At 34.2% G+C, this 23,477-nt stretch overlaps 1 protein-coding gene across 12 annotated transcripts in view; it reads left to right on the forward strand.

Annotated features, from left to right (window-relative positions):
- LOC119069202 (polypyrimidine tract-binding protein 1) overlaps positions 1 to 23,477 on the forward strand; it is a 231,769-nt gene that overhangs the window by 185,265 nt on the left and 23,027 nt on the right. For all 12 annotated transcript variants that reach the window (XR_005086283.1, XM_037173168.1, XM_037173171.1 and 9 more), the window contains 2 exons: positions 18,885 to 19,008; positions 21,664 to 21,935. Coding sequence is in view for 11 of the 12 variants with exons in the window: in XM_037173168.1 (XP_037029063.1) it covers positions 18,885 to 19,008; positions 21,664 to 21,935 (396 nt within the window). In the remaining variant the exon portion in view is untranslated. The remainder of the gene's footprint in view (positions 1 to 18,884; positions 19,009 to 21,663; positions 21,936 to 23,477) is intronic.

Here is a 23,477-nt window from a genome sequence, read left to right on the forward strand (position 1 = left end):
CCGAAGTCGCTTCGATATGAGTTTTTTTTTCAATTAGTTAAATCTTTCTAAGTTCTCTATTTAAATGGAACTCTTGCAGCGTGATAGCCATTCAACGTACGTTCTTGGAACATTGCCGTTGACTCAATTGGCTAGACGAGGTATTATTACCGACTTTCCAAACAACAGCACTAATTACATACAGTGAAAGAAAAATGAAATTCAACATGTTTTCTGATTTGTAAATGATTTCCTTGCAAGTACATAAATTTGTACAATAAAATGTTTGTAATTTGTCCATTCCGATTTTTTATCTTTAATTCTTACATGATTTGTGTATTGAAAGTACAACAAATTCCTTGTGATTTTATGATTTCACATCAATACGAATGCAATAAGTCTATATAGATGCTTTCGTCTGCCTCATCAATGTCAAGAAATGTGCAGTGATGTCACACTGTCGACACAAACTGTTATATCAGTATACTCGGTACCATGGAAGCGTTAGACAGTGTGTGAAGCAAAAAGCACTTAGAAGTGATTATATACATTATTCACAAGGCTTACATGATGTTTGGCGTTGTCTTTTGATGTGGCAAATAATTTTAACGATCCAGTCTGCGTTTTAACAATCCAACCTGCGGCTCACGTCAGGAGTCGAGGATTTGCTGTGTTTTTTTTTGTATCACTTGAAATCTTAATATTTTGTTTTGGATTGGTAATGTCTTTTGCGTCCATGCTTGTAAGTTGGCTGTTTCAGCAAGTGTGTGCTGTGCAGTATTCACATTAGCCAAAAACAATAACTTACAAGTAATTACGTAAGTTATTTCATTAAAATAATGACTGGATTACTCAAGGTTTGGGATAGTTAATTACAAGAAAACGTTGCAAAATAAGGATCTCCCCGAGGCCGAAAGCACACGAGCAATTTTGCGTTGATGGGATCGACAATAATGCTGCGTTTTCCATTCTTTAGCCTGTGGTGAATATCGAATTACAATGTAAAACGCAGCATAATTGCTTAATTGCATAAGTGCTTTCGGCCTAAAAGAGCAATCAGTGAAAGTTATCTTTTTGAAGCTTCACTTTGATATAAAACATTGATGATTTGAAGAAGCCTTCTCGTCTACATAAAGGATGTTAAAAATGCTTTACACAATGACAAAAAATTTGTTGGTATTGTGACGTCTCTATTTTCTGTTTTTTGTCGCGTATTTAATAGTCTAAAACATGTCCCTACACATTTTTCACCACCTCCTGCAGACGTCATTATTGCGTTGTCCCATTTTCTGACAACAAATTCGAGTTAAAACGCCATGAATAAAAAATTCTGTTTATTGGTTGACAATTTTTTTCTTTCGATCTTATTCCCATTGGATCTTTGAACAGACTCGTTTATTGAAATAATATTTTTGTTTGGATTCAAAGAAAAAAAAATGGTTTTGAAGAGAAACTTAATATAGTTCGATAAATAGCAATTTATTTTTTTAAATCTGAGATTGTTGTCTGTGTTTCAGCACTGTTCATTTCAAAATTAAAATGCAGCGCATAACACCGGTAACGTTGATAATAATATAGGGATAAAATGCCAATAAATTCTCAATTAAATTACCATCGTATTATATACACCAGTCGACCAATCAGTAAACAGAAATATAACAAAACCACAAACAAGTTCGACACAAATTTATACAAAAAATAAATTATTGATTAAAAACTTTTTTAATTACGTGCACCAGGTGTATACACTCAGTACATGTATATTTTATATATAATGTTCAATAATTCAGATTTATTATTCAATGGAAAATCCATTGTTCACTTGATGTTTAACACAGGTAATTTAAATGGCCCTAGTTCTTATTTTCAAATTTAAATTCTAGGAATATATAGGAGCATGTATATGGTCGAGAAGAGAGTCAATTTGAAGTTTAATGATCAAATTAACATAATAAGGATTCGCGTTGGTGTTGGCGCTTAATATGCAATGTGTTTTGTATATACACGTCCATAGATATACTTTACAAAAATGACAATCACAATGAAAACAACTATACTGAAAGACGTCCCTTGTTTTTGAAATGAATAGCGAAAAATAATATAAAAAAAGGAAATAAAACAAGTAATAAATTCACATATGCCCTGAATGTACTCATACGCCCTATGTATTTTGTATAAATATATGTACCATTGTACATGAAGATAAATAGCTCATCATTATGATTTGATATAAATAGTCAAATATAATATTTATCATGCTGTGATTGTAATTAATAATTATAAATGAACCAACATTTCGCAGAGCGTACAAATCTTTTTTTTTGTTGTTGCTGTTGTTGTTAAAAACATCAAATATTTTCATTTACAAAAAGTTGCGGCATTGCGTTGACTATACGCATGTTGAGGTATTGTACTATTTGCGGCTGGTGAATTTTGAGCATTCATTTAATTTTACGTTTTCGAGCCACTGTTTATTCAGAGAAAATTTAATTTCAGTGAAATCATTTTTGGTCAGAGGTGTATTACGTAATGTATAAATAACAATCCGTTCAAACAATGTTCACCTTGATTTACTTGGAATCATATGTGGGAAATTTTCTTTTTTTTTTTGAAAGCAAATCAATCACATCATCATTATATGTATATATTGTCGAACGAATAACGTGGAAAATTGTGTTATACCATCAAAGGAAACGAATGGGGAAACGAATTTCACTGATTGTTGCAACGATGAGCACGTTTTATCTACGAGGTTGTATGTCAAAAACATAATTCTGGGTTGGCTGCTACCACCGGATTATATATTCAAATGTCATGGGCTTTCAATTTGTAAAAACTTTTACCAGAACAGTTCCAAAGAAAATTAAAAAACTGATTCCCCATGCCCGAGGGGCAGATATTTGAAAATTTTCATTTTGCGATTTTTAAGGATTTCATTCTTATAAGCTTTAAGGATTTTCTTGGATTTCCTGGGATTTTCTTTAATTTTCTGAGGATTTTCTTCGATTTTGACGATTTTCTTATGAAATGATTTTCTAGTTTTCAGAGGATTTTTTTTTGACTGATAAAAGGATTTTTTATGAATATCTGGGCCTCGGCCTCGACTTACGATAGGACCACATTATCACCAAGCAGCTGCTCCATTCACACTTCGGTAAAAAAAGATTACATCTCCTTCATATGACTACCGGAATAATCAACTGTTTTCCCTTTCAAAACGGAAAATATTACTCTCTCCGAACGTGCCTCAACATCGTTTGTGACAAACTTTACCAATTGCGAATATAAAATGTGTGGTTCACATCCAATTTCATTGTTTATGGCAAATGAATATTATCCTTCACACACTAATGATTCACAGTTCCTTTACCTCAACCAGTGAAAGTTTAGTTTAATGTTGAAACTCTGTTTTTAGTATAATAATTCGGCTAATTACATTGTCTACGTTTACATTCGATAGTACTTTGCGGTCACAGTGTAAATCCACAATATATTCTCATGCCATCCGATTAATATGTATATACGAAGAAGTATATGTTGTGTGCCCCTACGTTTACAAAATTTTCATCATAACAATTATCTTAAAAATCTAGCAATATTACACACGGCACACCTATTTTCCTTACAGACACGCTAAAACTTAAGAACATGTGATTACACAGACATTGTATCACACTATAGGGTGTAATAATTAAACCATGCGGTAATTTGGATGATGTGTGGTTTGTGTGAGACAAAAAGGAAGAATTTTACGTCTCGTACCACCAGAAAGGATATTATTATTTCGTGTCTATGCTCGTTGTTGATCCATGTATATATGCATTACACAACATTGTAATATAGTATGTGGGATTTTAATATTCACTCATATAATGTTAATGCAAACGTATATATTACGTGTTATTTACCTTTTCCTTTTTCATTATTTAAACCTTATATAATTTGGTTTCGTAAGTGGAATAGCTCTAATAGCGTATATCCTGACATCTTCTTATAATAATAACTTAAGAACTTAACTATGTAGTATTCCTGTTATAACGAATATAGCTCCTCCGCCATCCAGATTTATAGAAATTATTATTGAAAGCATCTTGAACTTCTGGTTGTTGGGTTATAGTGATTTGTATAAACATATGATCTAGCTACGAAGAGAGTGTATACCCCTTTCCATTCCACGTCAACAGTATTCCTTAAACATATATGTACCGTAAATTTCCGCTGAGAAATTTTAAGTCTAAAATATATATAAACGGAACAAATATTGCACATCAAAATATTATTATGTGGGGGCAACTAGGGTGGGTTTGCGTTTCGTGTGTTCTCTTCTTCTTCTATTTTTTTTTCGGGTGAGTATGTGCTTGGGGAGGAAGCGACATTATAATAAAATTTCAAAACACATTCAGCTAAGATTTAAACATGAATTAAAGCTTATCATGGCTTAAAAATTTATATTAAAAGCATATATTGCTTCTTTGTTGAAAAGTGTGTGCATTAAAATCTTCTAAACTCAACCGGATGGATGGATGTGTGTGTATTAGATAAATCTGGTACGAAATCGGATGGATAAGAGACTTTTGCGTCGAGTGTCTTTATTCTTTCAATTTTCTTTTTTGTTTTTCTTTTCTTTTGTCTTGTCACATTTCCTTCCTTTCATAACATTTTTTCTATTTTCGTTGATAGTAAATACCAGATAATATTATCATCATACTGTAATTAAATGCGAACGCGTTTCCGTTTAAACAATTCGGTCTGTCAATAGCATTTCAACATCAGCATTCCACGATTGAAATGTTCGTTTTGCAATTTAAATATAAACGAAAATCATCGACGCACATATTTTTAAACGGGGAACATTTTCAACATAAATAAAAACTCGCGGAAAAATCAACAAAAACAACAACAAACTTTGATTTACTTTTCCATTCGGCGCTTCACACGCAAGCATTATATTTAAATAATATATTTCTGAAAATTTGAATTGTTTTTAAGATCGAGTTTATCTTTTATTTTCGCCTCCTTTCATCTTGCCTTTGCAACTTTTTTTTACGCTCTCTTCTCGTCGTCACTTCAGGAAAAAGTTACATCTTCGGTATTAAAGCAATTCCATGTCGATTCTAATGTTTTCCACCATGTATCTTTGTTTTTGTGTAAACAACTACGGTACAATTATACATATAGACACAATCCATACACATATATATATATATAGACTGTATTGATTGTGTTGTATGCTTTGTTATTACTACTTTGATTTTGGAGAGGTTTCTTTTCAGAAAAGAATAATTTCATCACTTGAAAATTTAAATGTATCTAAATATTTGTGTTACACTTTTCGTATTTAGACATCAGTGTATGATGATGTCTCAAACAGATTTTTAAGGCTCGGTGAAATCTTGTTTATTTTAGCGTATCTAAGAAATGTGCTCGTTGTTCGATTTTCATTTGTTTCGCGCGAAACCGTTTATTCGCTATGCATTGTATAATATGACAGTTTGTCCTGATATATTACATAATCAGAATATCTAAAACAATTTTTCATTTTTTTTTTGTATTTTGAACACGAATAAATTCGTGAATTCTATTTTCCAACAATTTTAATTTATAGACAATTCGCATCAATTGGTATCTTACAAAAATTTCACTTAGACATTTTACTTTTTAGGATCATGCCAACCAAAATTTGTATATTTTATAGTCGTTTGTATATACTTTTGTCGTTGCTTCGCTGTGGTAACAAATGGCAATAACTAGCCATTACAACGGATTGAAGAAAATAAACATCACCACTTTTTCCTCATGTGGGGATACCTAATTTAGTTTTTGTTGCGCATAACCCAATGCCCGATCTGTCCTTAACTGAAAAATCCGAATGCCCACAGTCTCTCAAAACCCCCTTTTGGTGCTCATATTCTGCCCGCAAACTGGGGATGAACTCATGAACTCTGGGCAAGCCTTTTTCGGGTAACGCACTCATCTCTACTGTTCACTATGTCGCCAGATGAGCGCAGATAAAGATATATCTTGGTCATCAGGGAGATGTGCTTCCATTACACGCCTGTCCAAAATTGATACAATTGCAATTATTTTGATTTTGAGAGGGAAGCGAGGCTTACAGAGAATTTTAAAGCATGAACTATTGTCGAGAAAAGGTTTTCCTAAAGTTTCTCAAATTTTGCAACATTTTTCATATTTTCCAAAAATCCATTTTGGGAAGAAACTGAAAAATTTAGGTTAACATAGGAAAATTTGAGAAAATGTTATCCTAAAAATAGTCAACGATTCAAAGCGTAATCACTAGAGCACTAGACCACTATACCGATTTTGTCGATATTATTGGTGAAATGCTACCTTCTGTTTAATTATTTGTATCATAAATAATTGAAGCATAATAATATTCCATAAAAATATTTGAAATAATTAATTATTTTCGAACTATACGGAAAAACTTTTAATGACTAACCCTAGCATTGCGTTAACGATAACCCAGCGATCGCTACTAATTGCTACACGAATTGAAAGCAAATGAATGTGTGAGCTCCTCTAATTAGTGATTTCAAATCGATAAATTTCAATTAGAATTTTATTTTTCCTCAAGTGCTTTCTAATCAGGACGCTCTGATATTTTTCCATATTTTGTTGTTGTTAATTATTTTATTTTCGTTAATGACTCATCGTCACCTTTAATAATTTAATTATTCCATACAGTAAGTGCATATAGAATATGAATGTGGTGTATATGAATGTATACGTCTAATTACGTTCAGTATGCATACCAAACACCCACAAACAAAAAGTGTTACATTTAATGATGGAATAACATATAAACACATTATATTATTCATAGAAATACTCTCTATCTCTTTCTCTCGTTCACTTGTTAAACAAACTTTGAAGCTTTTATCGCTTCACGGCAAACATCAATGAAAATTTTAAAGTTTTCAGCTAACGAATACATTCGAACATTTCATTTATTATGATCGTACGTACGTACTACACTTACACTTACATACGCCGCGCCGAATGAATATATGGCATACATACACATATTACACATATCCTGGGCTTATCTGTTGAAAAACATAATTATTTCAAATATTTGTTTATGCTGGTTTGTGAATAACCACATTTTAACGTTCCTATAATAAATAAAATGAAATGAATGGTTGCGGATAAATGTGATTTAAGGACACGAAAATTTTGTCATTTATGCATAACATTTATGTTTTCGGTGAACTTTTTCTCTGGCCTTTGATGTGTATATGCCAAATGTTTTAGCAAAATATTAAAATAATTGACCGAGAGCCCACATACATATTGGTCCACCATATAAGGCCATAAGGCTTGAAACCTATGCCAAATTATTGCATTATCAGATACGAAAAACCATCATCCTACGACTATCATTTTCAAGTGCTCTAGTAGGGCTCTAACGAGAGCCCTAGAGTATAACTCAACAAGTCGAAAATTTTTCTAGGCACACCAGACTGTACAATAAAAATTTAATCTTTCAACTACATTCATCATTTAGGACGAAAGCCTTTGTTTTGACACCGGCTTGAATTTTGTACAGACTGATATACACTAAGGCTACTTTCGTTAGGGCCCTCCTACCATTCAAAGACAAAAAAAAATGTTTTTCGTAACCGTTTCAAATCGTGTTTTACGAGGGACTGATATGCATTTGGGCTCTTGGCTTATGATGGCATTTTTATACAAATTCAAACAAAGCGGATAACGAAATTACGCGCGGTCTCAATAAGCCAGTCGGATGCAGAGAAAATTTAAATATTCACAATTAATTATTCTCAATTTTACCATGTCAAATAAATTGAAAATAATAATTTTGATTATTGAAATTGTGTTGGGTTTTCAAACATGACTCGGGCAACATGTGTGTGGAAAACAATTTTACAGTTTGGAGGACCGAAAACGTCAGATTTGCTCACCGAAAACAGAGACGAAAATACGTCGTATTCGCCCATTTTTTCTTTACATTTTTGCGTGCCAGCATAATAGTTAGCATTACTTACTTACTTAGCAGCCTTTGTCAACCCAAGCGGGTTTTGTCTGACTCTACTAACTTCCTCCATACTCGTTCCTGTCCTCGGACAGACTTCTCCAATCCGCGACCCCTAATGATCTAGTATCTTCGATCACACAGTCTATCCATCTCTTCCGTGGTCACCCTCTCGACCTACGTCCTTCAAATTTCCTGTCGAGGGCTTTCTTGGCAGTTCGGTCATCATTCTTCCTAGCCACATGCCCCGCCCATCGGAGCCTCGCTGATTTTACAGAAGCTGTGATGAAATTCCTCCGAAAAATTTCGGACAATTCCATATTCGTTCGTCTTTTCCAACCATCTGCTTCATGTACTGGTCCTAATAGGTAGCATTGGCAAGACCTTTTTTAAATAACAATTTTACATTGAAAATTTCACGAGAATTGGACCTCGTGGCTCAACCCAAGAAGCACTTTGTCAACGAGTCCTACACAAGGCTAATTGGTGAATTCAATATTAACTATTATCAAAAATGAAAATTCAACGCATCCATTGATTGTTCGTAGTCTGATCGTTTTGGTACACCTATACATATAAAATTATATGCGGGACAATGATAAAATCGATTCCATTTTGACCACGGTTATTTTCACAGGATGTTCCAGGTCCATCGTTCATTAGGGTTTAAATTGTATTTTTTATCCTTTTGACATAATGAACTGTTGTTATTAACATCCGTCACGTTATTTACATTCCAAATGTTATTTTGTTACAAAAATAATTTGAATGTTCAAGTAGTAGGTGAAGTCTTTTCTGCTTATTCAATTCGAAAAGGCTCTTCGCACAAATAAAGATTAAAGGCACTTTGTGCTAATAGTGAGCTTTACTTCACTTTTCGCATTTCGTGCGATCAGACTTTATTTCACTATTCGCACTGTGTGCACGCGAAGAGCGAATAGTTCCTGCCGACAATACGCTTTTATCGCAACTAGCACTCTATCCTCATTATAATGCTACTGTTTCGAAACAACCATCTACACTCCTCGAAAATTTCGCTACTGTATTTGCGTACAATTTTTGATGGTACTGGTACTGGTATCACCTATGCTGATATGGCCAAAATGGGAATCAAGAATGCTGAATTGAAGGGAACACCGACGTCTACAAAGTCATCACGTACTCCAAGGTTTACTAAGTCAAATGTTACATCAAATGTTACATCGAAGTCCAATAAGCCAATTATTACCGGTACTTCAACTAAGATCATCGGTAAGCCGATTTCACCGGAAAGAACATCTGCGAAACCTGAGAAAGCTGTCTGGCTATCACGTATTCACCGTGATGCAACTGAAGAAGAACTAACATCATATATCGTCGAGGAAATTGGCATAGCACAGACTGAGTTTGATGTCCGTAAACTGGTTAAAAAGGACCGGGATATATCTACTTATGCATTCGTTTCATTTCGCATCGCCTGTTCTCAAGCCAATTTCAACACTTTGATGGATCCGATGTATTGGCCATCCAACAGTCAGATTCGAGAATTTGATCTTGATCAGATATCATCAACAGGAGCAAAGTTTAGATCGAACAAGAAGGCATCAGGGTGGAATAGCAACGAATCGCCGACAGACCAGTCAAAAAACGAGAAACCTGCCGAACAGATGCAGACTTAGTGAGCGAGGACGCTAAAAGGAAAGTAAAATCGACACGCCAAGTCAAAATAACCAATTTCTTCTCACCGTCAATGACCAACGTTGTTGAATCGCAAAAGTTTTCTAAAAAGGTCCAATCAAATACGATCCAACGAACACCGTTACAGGCAACCGAAGGTTTCATGGATATTACTTATCTGCCACTGTACTATCAGAATGTCCGAAGTATTCCAGCGAGAACAGACATGAGGAACAGAATCAAATATTCGAACTACAAAGGCTTGTGCTTTACAGAAACCCGTTTGAGCAAGGAACATGACAGCGAATGCTACTTTCCGGGAAACTTCAACGTATATAGGCGAGACAGAAATGCACTAGGTGGTGGTGTAGCAATGTTAGTGCATGAAGACTATAAATGTTTTCAAAACGAATATGTTAATGATCCTGACTGTGAGAGTGTTTGCGTTAAAATTGAACTTCAACCATGCCCGCTAGTGATATATTTAGCATATGTGAATGATCCAGTGAGGCCGAACCTCTTGCTTAAACATTATGACTTGATCCGGCAGGTTATAGTAAAGGAAACCGATAGCAGAGTGGTTGTGATAGGGGATTTCAATTTGCACGACATTGAATGGAATTCCGATGATACCGACACGTTTTTACTACCGCAAAACATCGCATCTCACACCGAATCAGTATATTTTCAAGCAGCATCAGAATTCCTACAGAAAGTTCACGATTTGCCGATGTTCCAGTTGTCGAATCTGAAGAATATTTCAATGAACGTTCTTGATCTAGTGTTTGTAAACGGGACCGGTGATGTGCATGTGTCCAAGGCTCCTGCTTCAGTCACATTAAACACGGAAATAGACCATTTTCATGTACCAATAGAGTTGGCATTCGAATATATAACGGTAGAAGAGGTTCGATCGACAGACGATGTCATCGAAGTATTTTCATATAAATCGGCAAACTACGAACGTATATTGCAACAGCTGGAGTCAATAAATTTTGCAGAAATCTTCGATCGAATGGACGTTGAAGAAGCCTTTGAATATTTCTTCGAGCTGCTGAATCGTATGATAATCGAAAATGTTCCAAAAGTGCGTATAAAAAGAAACAGCAACAGACCGAAGTGGTGGACTCGAGAGTGGCAGCAGAAAAAGAACAAAAGAGACAAAACATTTAAGAGAAAACCAAAGAATGCAATGACGTCCGAGTATGCAGAAGCATTGATTGAGTTTAATGAATTGAATGAAAGGTTGAACAAGGACTACATTAACCAGGTGCAACAAAATATCATAGAGGATCCTTCAGAATTCTGGTCGTATGCAAAGTTTAAAAAGAAAAGTTCATCGTATCCAAGAGAAATGATGTTTAATTCAAGAAAGTCGGATCAACCAGAAGAAATTGTGGAAATGTTTGCTGATTTCTTCGAAGGACTGTATGATAATGACGAACTTCCAGTCGTATTCGACGAAGTGTATGGAGAAGAATCTGATGACGCATGGGATGTTGATTTAACGATGTCCGATATTGACAAAGCTATCCGTGAATTAGATGCCAAAAGTGGTGCTGGTCCTGATGATATTTCGCCAATCTTCATAAAGAGCTGTGTGGATGGCTTAGTGTGGCCATTGTGGATATTGCATCGAAAACAAATGGAACTGGGAAATATCTCATCAAAACTGAAAATTTCAAAAGTGGTTCCTGTGTATAAGAAGAAAGGAAAGAAAAATGACGTGAAAAACTACCGCATTACCGCAATCAGTTCGATTGTATTGAAAATCTACGAGAGAGCAATTCAACCAAAGCTTTTAGGAGGCATCAGTCCCTATATCACGAACGCTCAACATGGCTTCAGACCGAGACGTTCGGTTGATACGAATTTACTCAACCTGTCAGTAGCAGCACACGGCGCATTTTCCAAGAAACAACAGCTCGACGTTTATTATGGTGATTTCGAAAATGCATTCGACAAAGTCTGGCATCGGAAGTTGATAAAAAAGATGAAATTGTTTCGTATTGGAAAGAAAACAGCGAGATGGCTATTCGAATTTGTTCACAATCGGAAGTTTTTCGTTAAAATTGGTAACACCACTTCCAGAACATATACAGCAACGTCAGGGGTCCCAGCAGGAAGTGTTATTGGTCCAACGTTGTTCCTGATTTTCATAAACGACATTGTGGAATGTGTCCAGTACTCACTTCCGTTGTTGTTTGCGGACGATATAAAATTGGCATTGGAAATAGGTTCGACGGCTGATTCAAGACTTTTTCAAACCGATATCAATAATGTCCAGAGTTGGAGCAAAAGCAACAGGCTTCCATTTAATTTGGGTAAATGCGAAGTTATCACCATTGCACGAATAAACGATCCATTCTACGTCACGTATTTCATGGGCGATCACGTCGTCGAACGAAAGCAAGAAGTTCGAGATCTTGGAATCCCAGTCGACCCACAGTTTTCACTCATTGCGCATATGGAGCGGTGTATAACCAGGGCTAGACAATCAATGGGATACATTAAAACAATTTCGAAAGGACAATTTGGTACGAGTGCGTTGGTGGTTCTGTACAAATCATACGTTCGGTCAAAGTTAGAGTTTGCATCGGTGATCTGGGATCCTTATCAACAGAACTACAGTGATGATATCGAATCAGTGCAAAAACAGTTTGTTATGCATGCGCTTGGAGACACGAATCGTATTCCACCTTTTCGACTGGCACCTTACACAGAGCGATGCGAGAAACTTGGGTTGCAAAAGTTATCAATTCGAAGGAAAATTACAACAGCAGTGATGGCGTACGATTTGTTTCACAAAAGAATAAATGATTCGAATATTGAAGCGAGACTAATCAGAAGGACACAGCATCGCTTGTTGCGAAATGAAAGGCCTCTAGCTGAAGCGATTTATGCAAACAACTATGGACACAATCAACCTTTGGTGAAAATCATCAGATCGGTAAACGAATTCAGTGATATATTGTGGATGGACAGGAGTGATTTTAAGGCGGAATTAAAACGAAGACTTAAAGAAGATAGAATTGTTGATCAGTGAAAGTTTTGAATATTTGATTCTTATGATTAACGTAACTGAATGTGATATTTTGTGATTGATACTTTTGGCTTAAGATTTATGTATTTTACTTTTATGTATCTTGTATGCAGCCAATTTTTTGGCGGTGAATAAATAAATAAATAGACATAATGAACTGTTGTTATTAACATCCGTCACGTTATTTACATTCCAAATGTTATTTTGTTACAAAAATAATTTGAATGTTCAAGTAGTAGGTGAAGTCTTTTCTGCTTATTCAATTCGAAAAGGCTCTTCGCACAAATAAAGATTAAAGGCACTTTGTGCTAATAGTGAGCTTTACTTCACTTTTCGCATTTCGTGCGATCAGACTTTATTTCACTATTCGCACTGTGTGCACGCGAAGAGCGAATAGTTCCTGCCGACAATACGCTTTTATCGCAACTAGCACTCTATCCTCATTATAATGCTACTGTTTCGAAACAACCATCTACACTCCTCGAAAATTTCGCTACTGTATTTGCGTACAATTTTTGATGGTACTGTAATCAATATCAGCAATGCCCATACTTAAAAGAAAACACCTGCTGTTTGATGTGATTCCAACTCGAAAGTTCGATTAATTATTGATGAATTTTTGTAATATCTGTAAATGTGGTACATTCCTCAAAAAATAAATAATTTAAATCTACCATATCTAGGCTCAGTCGGTAGTTGGTATCATATTTCGTTTCCATTCAAAAAGAAAACCTATTTCTAAACAACAAAATGGTGAAAATTGTTTCTACACAGGTATATATATATATATTTTACGCAAAGCACTACCAAACTTCCACAACGAAATGGCATTTTTCTCTTTACACCAGTCTATCAACCGACCAACCCTTGTGTACATTTGCTACTATGCAAATGAAAATATATTTTATTCATATACAGGAGGAACCAGTTTTATTTATTCATTTTCCCATTTTACACCATTAAACTTGGGATATTCATATATTCTCTTTAGAGTAGCTAAAAATTTTATTTGCTCGAACACTTTTTTATTTTCATTTTTTGTTCTCTGTGTCTTCACCACACCAATCTACCTATTTTTGTCTGTAAACTGGAGTTGTAGCAAGTTGTTGTCGTTGTTATTTCCTGGTATTTACTTCACTCACTAATTTATAGGAAATGGAGTTAGAAAAATTAATTTTGGTTTAGAGCATCTGGACGAATTGCTTTGATTTATCCCTTTATCATGAATTGACTAATTGTCGAAAATGAGTTTTTGGGTTTTTCTGTTTCGAAAAGAACATTTCTGCATTAAATAACATATTTATATGCAGTCTTTATGAGTTTGTGCACTGTATGTATCGAGTTCCATACATATATTTAAGTTTATTCTGTTTATTTCGACCGGAGTTTCCTCTATTGTAATAGAGCATGTATTTGGTTGAAATTTGGTTGAAACGACCATATTCAGCTATGAAAAGAAAGGTGGCGCCTTTAGAGTTTTTAGTAGTAGTACGTGACATGCTCTATTTAAGAAACGACACTAACGCTTTAGCTCATTACTTATTTCTTCGGAAAAAAAATTCTATATCCACTCGGTAGATTCTATCACTCCCCTTCGGCTTGAGATACAATTTCACCCCATTAACCCTTAGGAGACGTGTTGTTTTAATACAACAATTTAAAAAAAATTTGTACTGAAATACAACAAAAATGCAACAATGCAACACTTTTGGTCTACCGTTAGTAATCATAACAAATAGAGTTAGCAAATAAGCAAATGTTCACACAGATACGTAATGTAACGAACACATTTTCGAACGAACAGAAGCACTGATCGTTGACATTGAAACTGTTGCTGCATTACTATAAAGCGGTGACACATTTTATGTTACAATGTTAAAATCTTGCATCACCTGTCATTATAGGAATTGTCATCTAGGTAGGTTTTGTATTGTATAAAATGAGTCCTTTGCACTGACAAAAAAGTTTCGAAAAACTCACCTGTCGCAGGCAATTTTGTCTCCAGGTAACCTACAATAGCTGCCGCAGCTGTAACGCCCCATACAGAAAATACAAAGTTACCTGCGACAGGTGAGTTTTTCGAAACTTTTTTTGTCAGTGTGGGGGGAAAATACAATGTAATGCCTAAATATCTTAGTTACAAAGTTACGAGGAATCTTCGACTTGTGAAGATGGTAGAGATGGTATGGGTAATGGGTCAGTATGTACAGCTGTTTTCTCAGTAACATATCATTACCATTAGCATTATTATCAACTTATAAACGACCTACCAACGGACTACACATGGCGTTAACAAAACTATTAATATTGAAAGCATGCGCTCTCAACGGTGCCGGCATAATGTCGAAAAATATTGACTGCTGCTGGATAACTATCCTTTTTCATTTCTATTTTGTCGCGAAAGAATGCAACTTGCAACAAAAAACACACCATTTTTCCTTCAATTGTTGAAGTCTCTCTGTCAGTCCATTTTGTTTTTAAAATGGCAATGTCGTCGAATGTTTTTGCACATTACTGATGACGATTTCGGCAGTTTTCCCAATAACCTTTCACAAACACCTGTTCAATTAACATCAAACGTCTGTAGGTAATATGCATACAGGAGATGTATTTCTTGTATGAATTAAACGAACGTAAGAAGTTCAGGCATTATTACAACCGACAATTTTCATTAAATGGAATACAGAAATTAGGTCACCAAATGCTGTCTTTCTATTGAGGACTACACCTAAATATCATACACAATTCAACTATTCTACACCACATCTATACACAACTATTGAAGCGTCCTATAGACAAGACAAGTACATGTATTTATATCCTCGTAACAAGAAGAAAAAGCTTCACATAGTTGAAGGAAAACCCTATACTCTACCATGGCTGGGAAAAGATAATAACGTTGGCAGGATATTGTCATACCGCATCATATACACCAGAGTTGAATACCTTTGAAATTAGTGTTTTACCTATAGAAAATTGAAAATATACGTGAAATATAATAGTATCGTAACTCTTTTTATTTTGGTATCGCATAAACCAAATGTATACAAGCTTTGCTGTGCATATTTCTACATACACGTACCCTCTTTATGGTTATATTCGATCTTGTTCATGTGTATTAAAAATGCAACTGTTAGGTACGAGTGTGTTATCATCGATATGGTGTGCTGAACAGATTGTGTAATATCACAGAAAGTTTCGAAACAATTTTGCTGTGCATTATTTCTCATTTCAGTCACTTTAACATGGTATAGTAGAATCAATACAGTCGAGAAAAAAAAGGAAAAGCTTTTTGAAAGACGAATACATTCCGGAACAAATACAAACAACAAAGAAGCGATTTGCGTTTCTCATTAAATTTCGGTTTTATGCAGGGGTAACACTGGAGTTTCGGTTTACATTTTGACGATAGAAGTTTTGCACATTTGGACAAATTTCACGATTTCAAACTTTTTTTTTTAGAAAATTTTATCTGGTTGTAGTGGGATATATGTGCAAAAAATATAAGATTCTTGTTTTATGTATCGGGTTTCGTGGCTGAAATATGATGTTAGACAACTGAGAACATTTATATTCATACTTTCTGTACGCTCGGTTAAGAACACATTTTACCTGGAGAATTGTATTTATTGATGATTAATATGTTCCGAGTCGAGTGGGAAAAAAGTTCGAATAAATTTTGTGTTCCAAGAAATTCCATTTGTGTCTATTCACATTTTTGATATTATTTTCCTATATTTACCTTCGTATTTCCCCTCTATTTAACAAAAAAAAAGGAAAATTATGACAAAGTTCGATGTTTTTTCACTTATATTCAACTCCAAGTGGTGACCCTGTTCCACAGAATTTGTCTGGTTTATTTTGGTCTATCGCTGCGACTAGACGGGGAGAGGAAAGTTAAAAGTTAATTAATTTTAATTACATTCGATCGATTGGAAGAGACTTAATCTTCCGTGATAAAATGGAAATGGGCCAATAAGTATGAAAACGTTGAGTGCAAAAACATTTTTCCTTTGTAGCATTATATAGCCTAATAATTCTTTAAGATTCGATTTGTCTTCCTTCTGGTAGTTTACTCAAAGCTTGTTTAGATTTTCAACATTTTATACAAGAGCACACATACATTATACTCTGAGTAACAAAGGATTTTACAGGAAAGTGAATATTGTGAGGTTTCCAAGTCTTTGTAATAGAAGTTTATATTACATGATATACATAACACTGGGTACGCGTGCAAAGGTATTTTAAAAGTTTCCTACATTTTTTTTTCATCCGCTTAACATGATAGGTACGTATATGTAACATTTTCAGATTAAATGCTACTTTACATACAAAAGTGAGGTCTCAAATGAAAAGCTTTATACAGGGAAAAAAAAATCCCTCAAAAAATTTCTATAGTGAACGTTAAACAGCACATTTACCATATTCTATTTTGTCGGGTATGGAAAATAATGTAAGTTACGTTAGGTTGAAAAATTAAGTACATATTGTATTTTGACATATATCCTCACCCAACGAGGCTTCCACTCTTTCTCGTTGCAAAATGTATTTTGTAAATGTTTAAACGTGGATAATTTTCAGTGTACATACGACATTATTTGGTTCGGGAAGTTTAAAAGCATTCGGAAACGAATTATCAACTTTTGTTTACTTTACAACACACGGTCTTTCGTTTTTTTTTTCCTGTGAGCCTTTGTCGGTTACGGTACTTAAAAGTATCCTTTTATGTCTTTGAAACAATAAGTTTTCAGCTAAATGTAACTGTAAATTTGATTTAAGAAGACTGCAATACGAACGAATTAGTAAAGTTATTTGTCCACACAAGATCAAACAGGCTCAGAGGACAATGTACCTCATCCGAAAGCACTTTAGTAAAGTAGATTAAAAGACGTCTTTCATGTTTTAGTCAAAATCAAAATAACAATTTGAAGTCAGTTCCCAGTAAGCAGTAACGTTCTTTGCTTTGTCTTCGATCAATGTTACGTCCTTGTGTGGAACTTAGTATTATACCAAAAGTGTTCAATCACACAAGGTAAACGAATTACTAAGTTCCAAGCGATTACATAAGTTATTTTACTCACTAAGCCCCCGGGAAATGAGTTTTTAACGATCATCTCAATGTAGTAGTGACTCGTTTTCCGGAGGTGCAGTACGTAACAATATTTATTTAAATATGCAGAGACTTCAGCCGTGGGTTCATGGTTCGTTAATGTATCGAGATCGAAAACCCCTGAGTGTCCTTATATCTTAGACATATTGTGCTACTATTATGTTTTGAGCTGGAAGCAAATGAGCGTTGTTAGTAACATATATTTAGTGTATGGTTTGAATATATACAAAAAATCAAAGATGTCATGCAAATTCTCCAATTTACGAATACGATGCAATAAACAGTTTCGTTTCGTCTCCACATATAACGAACGACAGTTTACGTTAGAAGTTTCCTCCCCAATTCATTCACGAATTCTAGTCTTTTCTTTTGCTGAACACCTGAAATAATAATAATAATAACGCCACACCCGCTATATCGTGTCGCTTTGCTAAATAATAACAAAACACACCAGGTAGAATAACATAAATCATAATGTGAAAGTTTTATTATATAGCAATATTGTATACCAGCATTTTATAGAGCAGACATCCAATATTATACTTATATATATAACCAAGCCATGTATACTTGGGCGAAACGATTCTTTCACATATTTTGTATGGGATACATTTCGCAAAATGTTTGCAGAGACAACAAAAAGCATCCCCTGAAGATGTTCGCCTTTCTTCGCAAGACATTTATAATAGTTGTTACAATGTTATATACATTGTTACCATTTTATATTTATAATGAAAGTTATAATTATGTTGATGTTATGTCATTATGTTTCGAACATAAAGTATCGAACAAGATAATAAATAATCTTTACCACATTTTGACGACAATGAATTTTGAAAATCGAAATAAAAACAAACATTTTCTCGACGCGAAGTTTTTATTATTTTCATACGGAAGCGATAGAAAAAGGCTTCGAAACGGAATTCTCGCAATAAACATAATATAACTACTGAAATGTACAAACTTTCAATATACTGTAAAGTTTATTGATTTTGAATATATATATATTGTCAACCGCACACCACATTGAGTGAAATCACTAATAAAGTTCTTTTTCTCCTTCTTTTGTTAATTTACAGAGAGGTAGCGACGAACTTCTTAGTCAAGCAGCAGTTATGGCACCAGCTTCAGATAATAACAATCAAGATCTGGCGACAAAAAAAGCAAAATTAGAAACAAATTCCACAGTACTCGGCGGTGTTGGTAAGTACTTTTTTTTCAATAACTTTATGGATTAAGATCTAAGGCATAAACTTTTTAATATGAACAAAGCCTGAAGGTATTATCAGAAAAGTACAGCGGTGACTGTATAGAATTACTTTGGGCCCTTTCACGCCATCAGACGATTGTGCAAACTTATTGTAAATTGTATCTCAGATGCCAAAAAAATATACTTTTCAAAACAATAATTTTGTTTTTGCTGCGCGAAACACAACCGATATGGTGCCAGATATTTCCAAACTATTGCCAAATTGATGATTGACTATAATGCGTAATTATCAAACCTAATTTTATTCATAAAAAATCTGTATATCGTTCAAATATTAAACATGCTCCGTAGTATAACAGTATGGCATCCAGTTTTAATATTATTTTGTGAGCGTACACAGCATTACACAGTAGTGTTGTAGATTATTGCGTACATATAATACGGAAAATATCCACATTATTGCCAAATAAAGCATATCATACCCGTTTTGCGATGAACTGGTACCCTTCTGGCACTATACTTGTTAGTCATTCAATGCAATTGATTAATTTGTGCAATGCATTTTGCCTTTAGATCACGTTTACATATTGTTTCACTTTTTAATTTATGTATTGTTTGTAATTAAAAGTAAACATTCATTATTATGTACTTTTTGGCGAACAAAATTGATTTAAATCGAATAACTGCTGTGTTCGCCGGGTCAATCAAATATTAACAATTAATAATTATGTTGAAAATAAATACACAATTAATTAGTGGCCTTATTACTGCCCATATAATTCGTGTACGATATATGGATGTGTATATAAACAATAAAAGATATTTAATCGGTTTTCGAACGAATAAAGGTTAAATGTGTTCATATGACCTTAAAGTTGATTGCACTTTTTCGGTATGATAATTGAATTTTCATTATAAAGTAGAAACAGATTTAATTAAATTATTTGCATAACATTTGCCTCCTATCGATTTACCGACTCCTACAATACGCTTTTTGCTATTTGTTCCACTTATGTACCATTGAAAGACGCTATGCACTTTATGTCTCTGATGGTCGTTGCTGAACAAGTCGATGAGTTTTCGCAATTTTCTTAATTTATTTACTATTAGCGGCTAGGTATATCAAAATAATTAAATTTTCTGTTACTTTTGTTTCAATAATTTTAAAATATTGTACCCGATGGGCGTTCGGGATAAGAACAAACTTTTATTTTAAGAGTCGATTAGTTATTTCACAGACATTACAAAGTATCAGGTGGACTTACTGTAATAATACAATACTCGGCTTCGGCTCGCACTTCAAATTTCCCACAATTCATAACAACAAAAAAACAACGATGCAGTACTTCCCATTGTTTACCGAATACACAAAAATAAATCACTTTCTGACTTTAATTACGCAAGTTCTTTTTTATCACAAAACGGGTCGTGTGATGATTCGTCTCAGTGCGCAGATGATTAGAGAACTTTCTATCACACAGATCCACTACCCTGCATGGCGGTCCGGAAACGAGATTTCCATTTTCAGTTCTAGATACAGCTACTTTGATAGGTACATTTGAAAAATTCAAGAAGTCGTGGCAGTGAACACAATATTTCGAATTTCTGGAATCGTTGCATTTAATTTAATAAAACAAATTTTGGTAGTCGAATGCAGTGCAACATATATCACTGCATTCATTCATTTTAAAAGTCTATGTCGAAACTGAATTTCTATGTATTTCTCCACACATCATATTCATTAATGTGAGCATGTTTGATGTTTCACCGGAAGTTTTCACAGGAAAAAGTGTTTTCAACAAAGTTTATCTGACCGTTTTTGATATGTGCATTTGTGGCGTTTGATCACTTTGTGATTGCATTCGGTATTTGATCGGAATAAAATAAAAAGTTTTTCTCTACTTTTACCGTACGGAATTATCAGGAAATTGTGCTAATCCTTTCGTATGAAAGCCATTTTGAGGCTGTGCAAAAGGTCACGCATCATTATTTCTCGTTTATAATGAACAAAAGCAATGCTATACGCTCACCGCACATTGTTGTCTTAATGCAATGTAATTAGCACCTTGTTGGGGTTCAGCGCAAAACCGTAGATTAAAACGTTCACAAAAATATACATTTTATAATTGCGAACGGGAGTCTCCCAAATTGTATGTACGCGTTACAGCCATGAAAGAACCCCCACATTCAATGTGTTTCCATATTTTGATCGATTATGATTTTACGCTCAACATGCAACAACCTGATGACAGACGGTGTTATGTTTTGAATTGTAATTCTGTGTTACAAAGAGACATTTAAGCATGAAAATAGTCGTTTTCTTTTTCGTTTTTGCTCCGTTTACATCAGTTTTTCGATCTCGACTCTACCAACAAACTCATTTCTACATAATTAAATACTTAAATATTCTAGCACTATTCACATTGCAATGTGCCTCTAAGAATAGTTCTCTGGTTAAATACACCATAGCGCAACCATTTTGTCCTCGTTAAATATTTAAGTAATGTTAAATTTATACCGAACGTAGTCACGTATATATGTATATTTCAATTCAAATAAGGAGCATACCCTTATAATTATACTCATTTCTTTATCATTATTTGGTCTTTTCAAAAAGCGTTGATAAAATTTCTATTTCCATTTTCCAGGCAAACCGTCAAGGGTTATTCACATCAGAAACATACCGAATGAATCAAGTGAAACTGAAGTTATACAATTGGGTGTTTCATTTGGACGGGTAACAAATGTGCTAGTGCTTAAGGGTAAAAACCAGGCATTTTTAGAAATGGCCGATGAGGTGTCTGCCGCCGCAATAGTAGCCTGCTTCAATAACAATCCACCCCAGGTTCGTGGTAGAACCGTCTATGTACAATTTTCCAACCATCGTGAATTAAAAACAGATCAGAGTCATTCGGTTGCGGTGAGTAATAATATTTTTTATTTGAATTTTTTGTGTTTTTTTTTCATTTTGTTTAGCTATAAACATTTTTTTGTTCTGTTTCGTTGTCTGCCGTTTTTTGATAATGGATAATTTATAAAAAAAAGGAGAGAGAGAGAGGAGAAGAGGAAATAAAATCAAATTTGGGTCATGTTTTACCTGTATGTTTATTTTCTCTTTGGATTCGAAATGGGTGTGAAAAAAGGTTAAATAATTGGTTTTTTAAATGGCTTTTTAAACTCTTAAAAATACATTTTTTTTCTCTCGAACAAATAGGGATACAATCCAACCAGTCATGGATATGGCACTGATAAATGTTCATTCTAAATGAAATTTTCACTTTTATGCTTCCGTTTTTATTACTTTTTATGATTATGATCAAACTTCTCGTTTTTTTTATTGTTTTCCATATTTGCAAACGGTACACTTGAAAATGAAAAAAATTCATTTGCCGATTTTAATGCAATGATTTTATAATATTACAACCGATATTAATTGACTATAATTCTTTGCTACCTCTGCTACCCCATACTGGACAGTTTTAACTTTCTTAGAACATTAACTCAAATTAAAACTCTTGGATCTCACACTATTTTTATTTGCTTGCGTCGTTATCCATTCCACTATGTATTCTGTCCGCTAAAAGCTTTTGTGAATGTGTGATAATGGGTGCTCTGGACTTAAATTAATTATCGAATTATGGGATGTATCAAATCGATACTCGATCGTAGTCCAACATCGTTGCAGTTTGTAGACTGTTGGAAAATGCATTGCACCTTTTTGTTATCAACACGAAAAACGTTGGCAAAGTTTATTCGAAAGTTATCGAGTTGGGGAAAAGTTTAATTTAATCAATTCGCAGACACGATAAGTTACGATTTGTATTTTGCAAGCTTTCTTTAGAATACAAATTTGGTTTATAACTCTGTTTAATAGTATTAAATTAGATGCTAGATGTAAAAAAAGATTTTTGGTTGATAAAATACTGGGTTAACATGTTCCACAAAATCTTTTATAAAACTCGAGATCACTAGGTCCCACCTGTTGGCTGGGTCAGAGCCCTTCACTGTTTGTCTGAGCTTCTCAATAGTATTTTTATTGGCAATGATTTATTGATTTATTTCAATGAAATGTAATTTTGTATGTTGATGGCCTCAAAAACGCATTTAGAAGAAGAACTACTAGAACGGTCTAATTAATCTCTCATGGATTATTTAATTATGTTTAGTTTCACTGAAAATCTTCGAAACTTTGTATATAAAATGCCCCAGTAAAAAATGATGTATGTTTCCTCGCTTCGCTCTGGCCGCAAACTTCACACTCATTAATTTTGGTTCTGTTTATTCGGTTTTGTTTACAAGACAAAATCAAATAACAATATAATCCAGATCGTTTTAACAAAGAGTGGAAAAGGCTTCTTTTGAGAAATACTCTCCCTGATGGTTGAACCGTTACCACCCATTTTCGCAAGGCGGTGACACGCAGATGCTTTTTATTAAACAGACTCATTACAGTATGTTTGAA

The sequence above is a fragment of the Bradysia coprophila genome, assembly GCF_014529535.1.
Source record: "Bradysia coprophila strain Holo2 chromosome X unlocalized genomic scaffold, BU_Bcop_v1 contig_26, whole genome shotgun sequence".
In the NCBI taxonomy this organism is placed as follows: Eukaryota; Metazoa; Arthropoda; class Insecta; order Diptera; family Sciaridae; genus Bradysia; species Bradysia coprophila.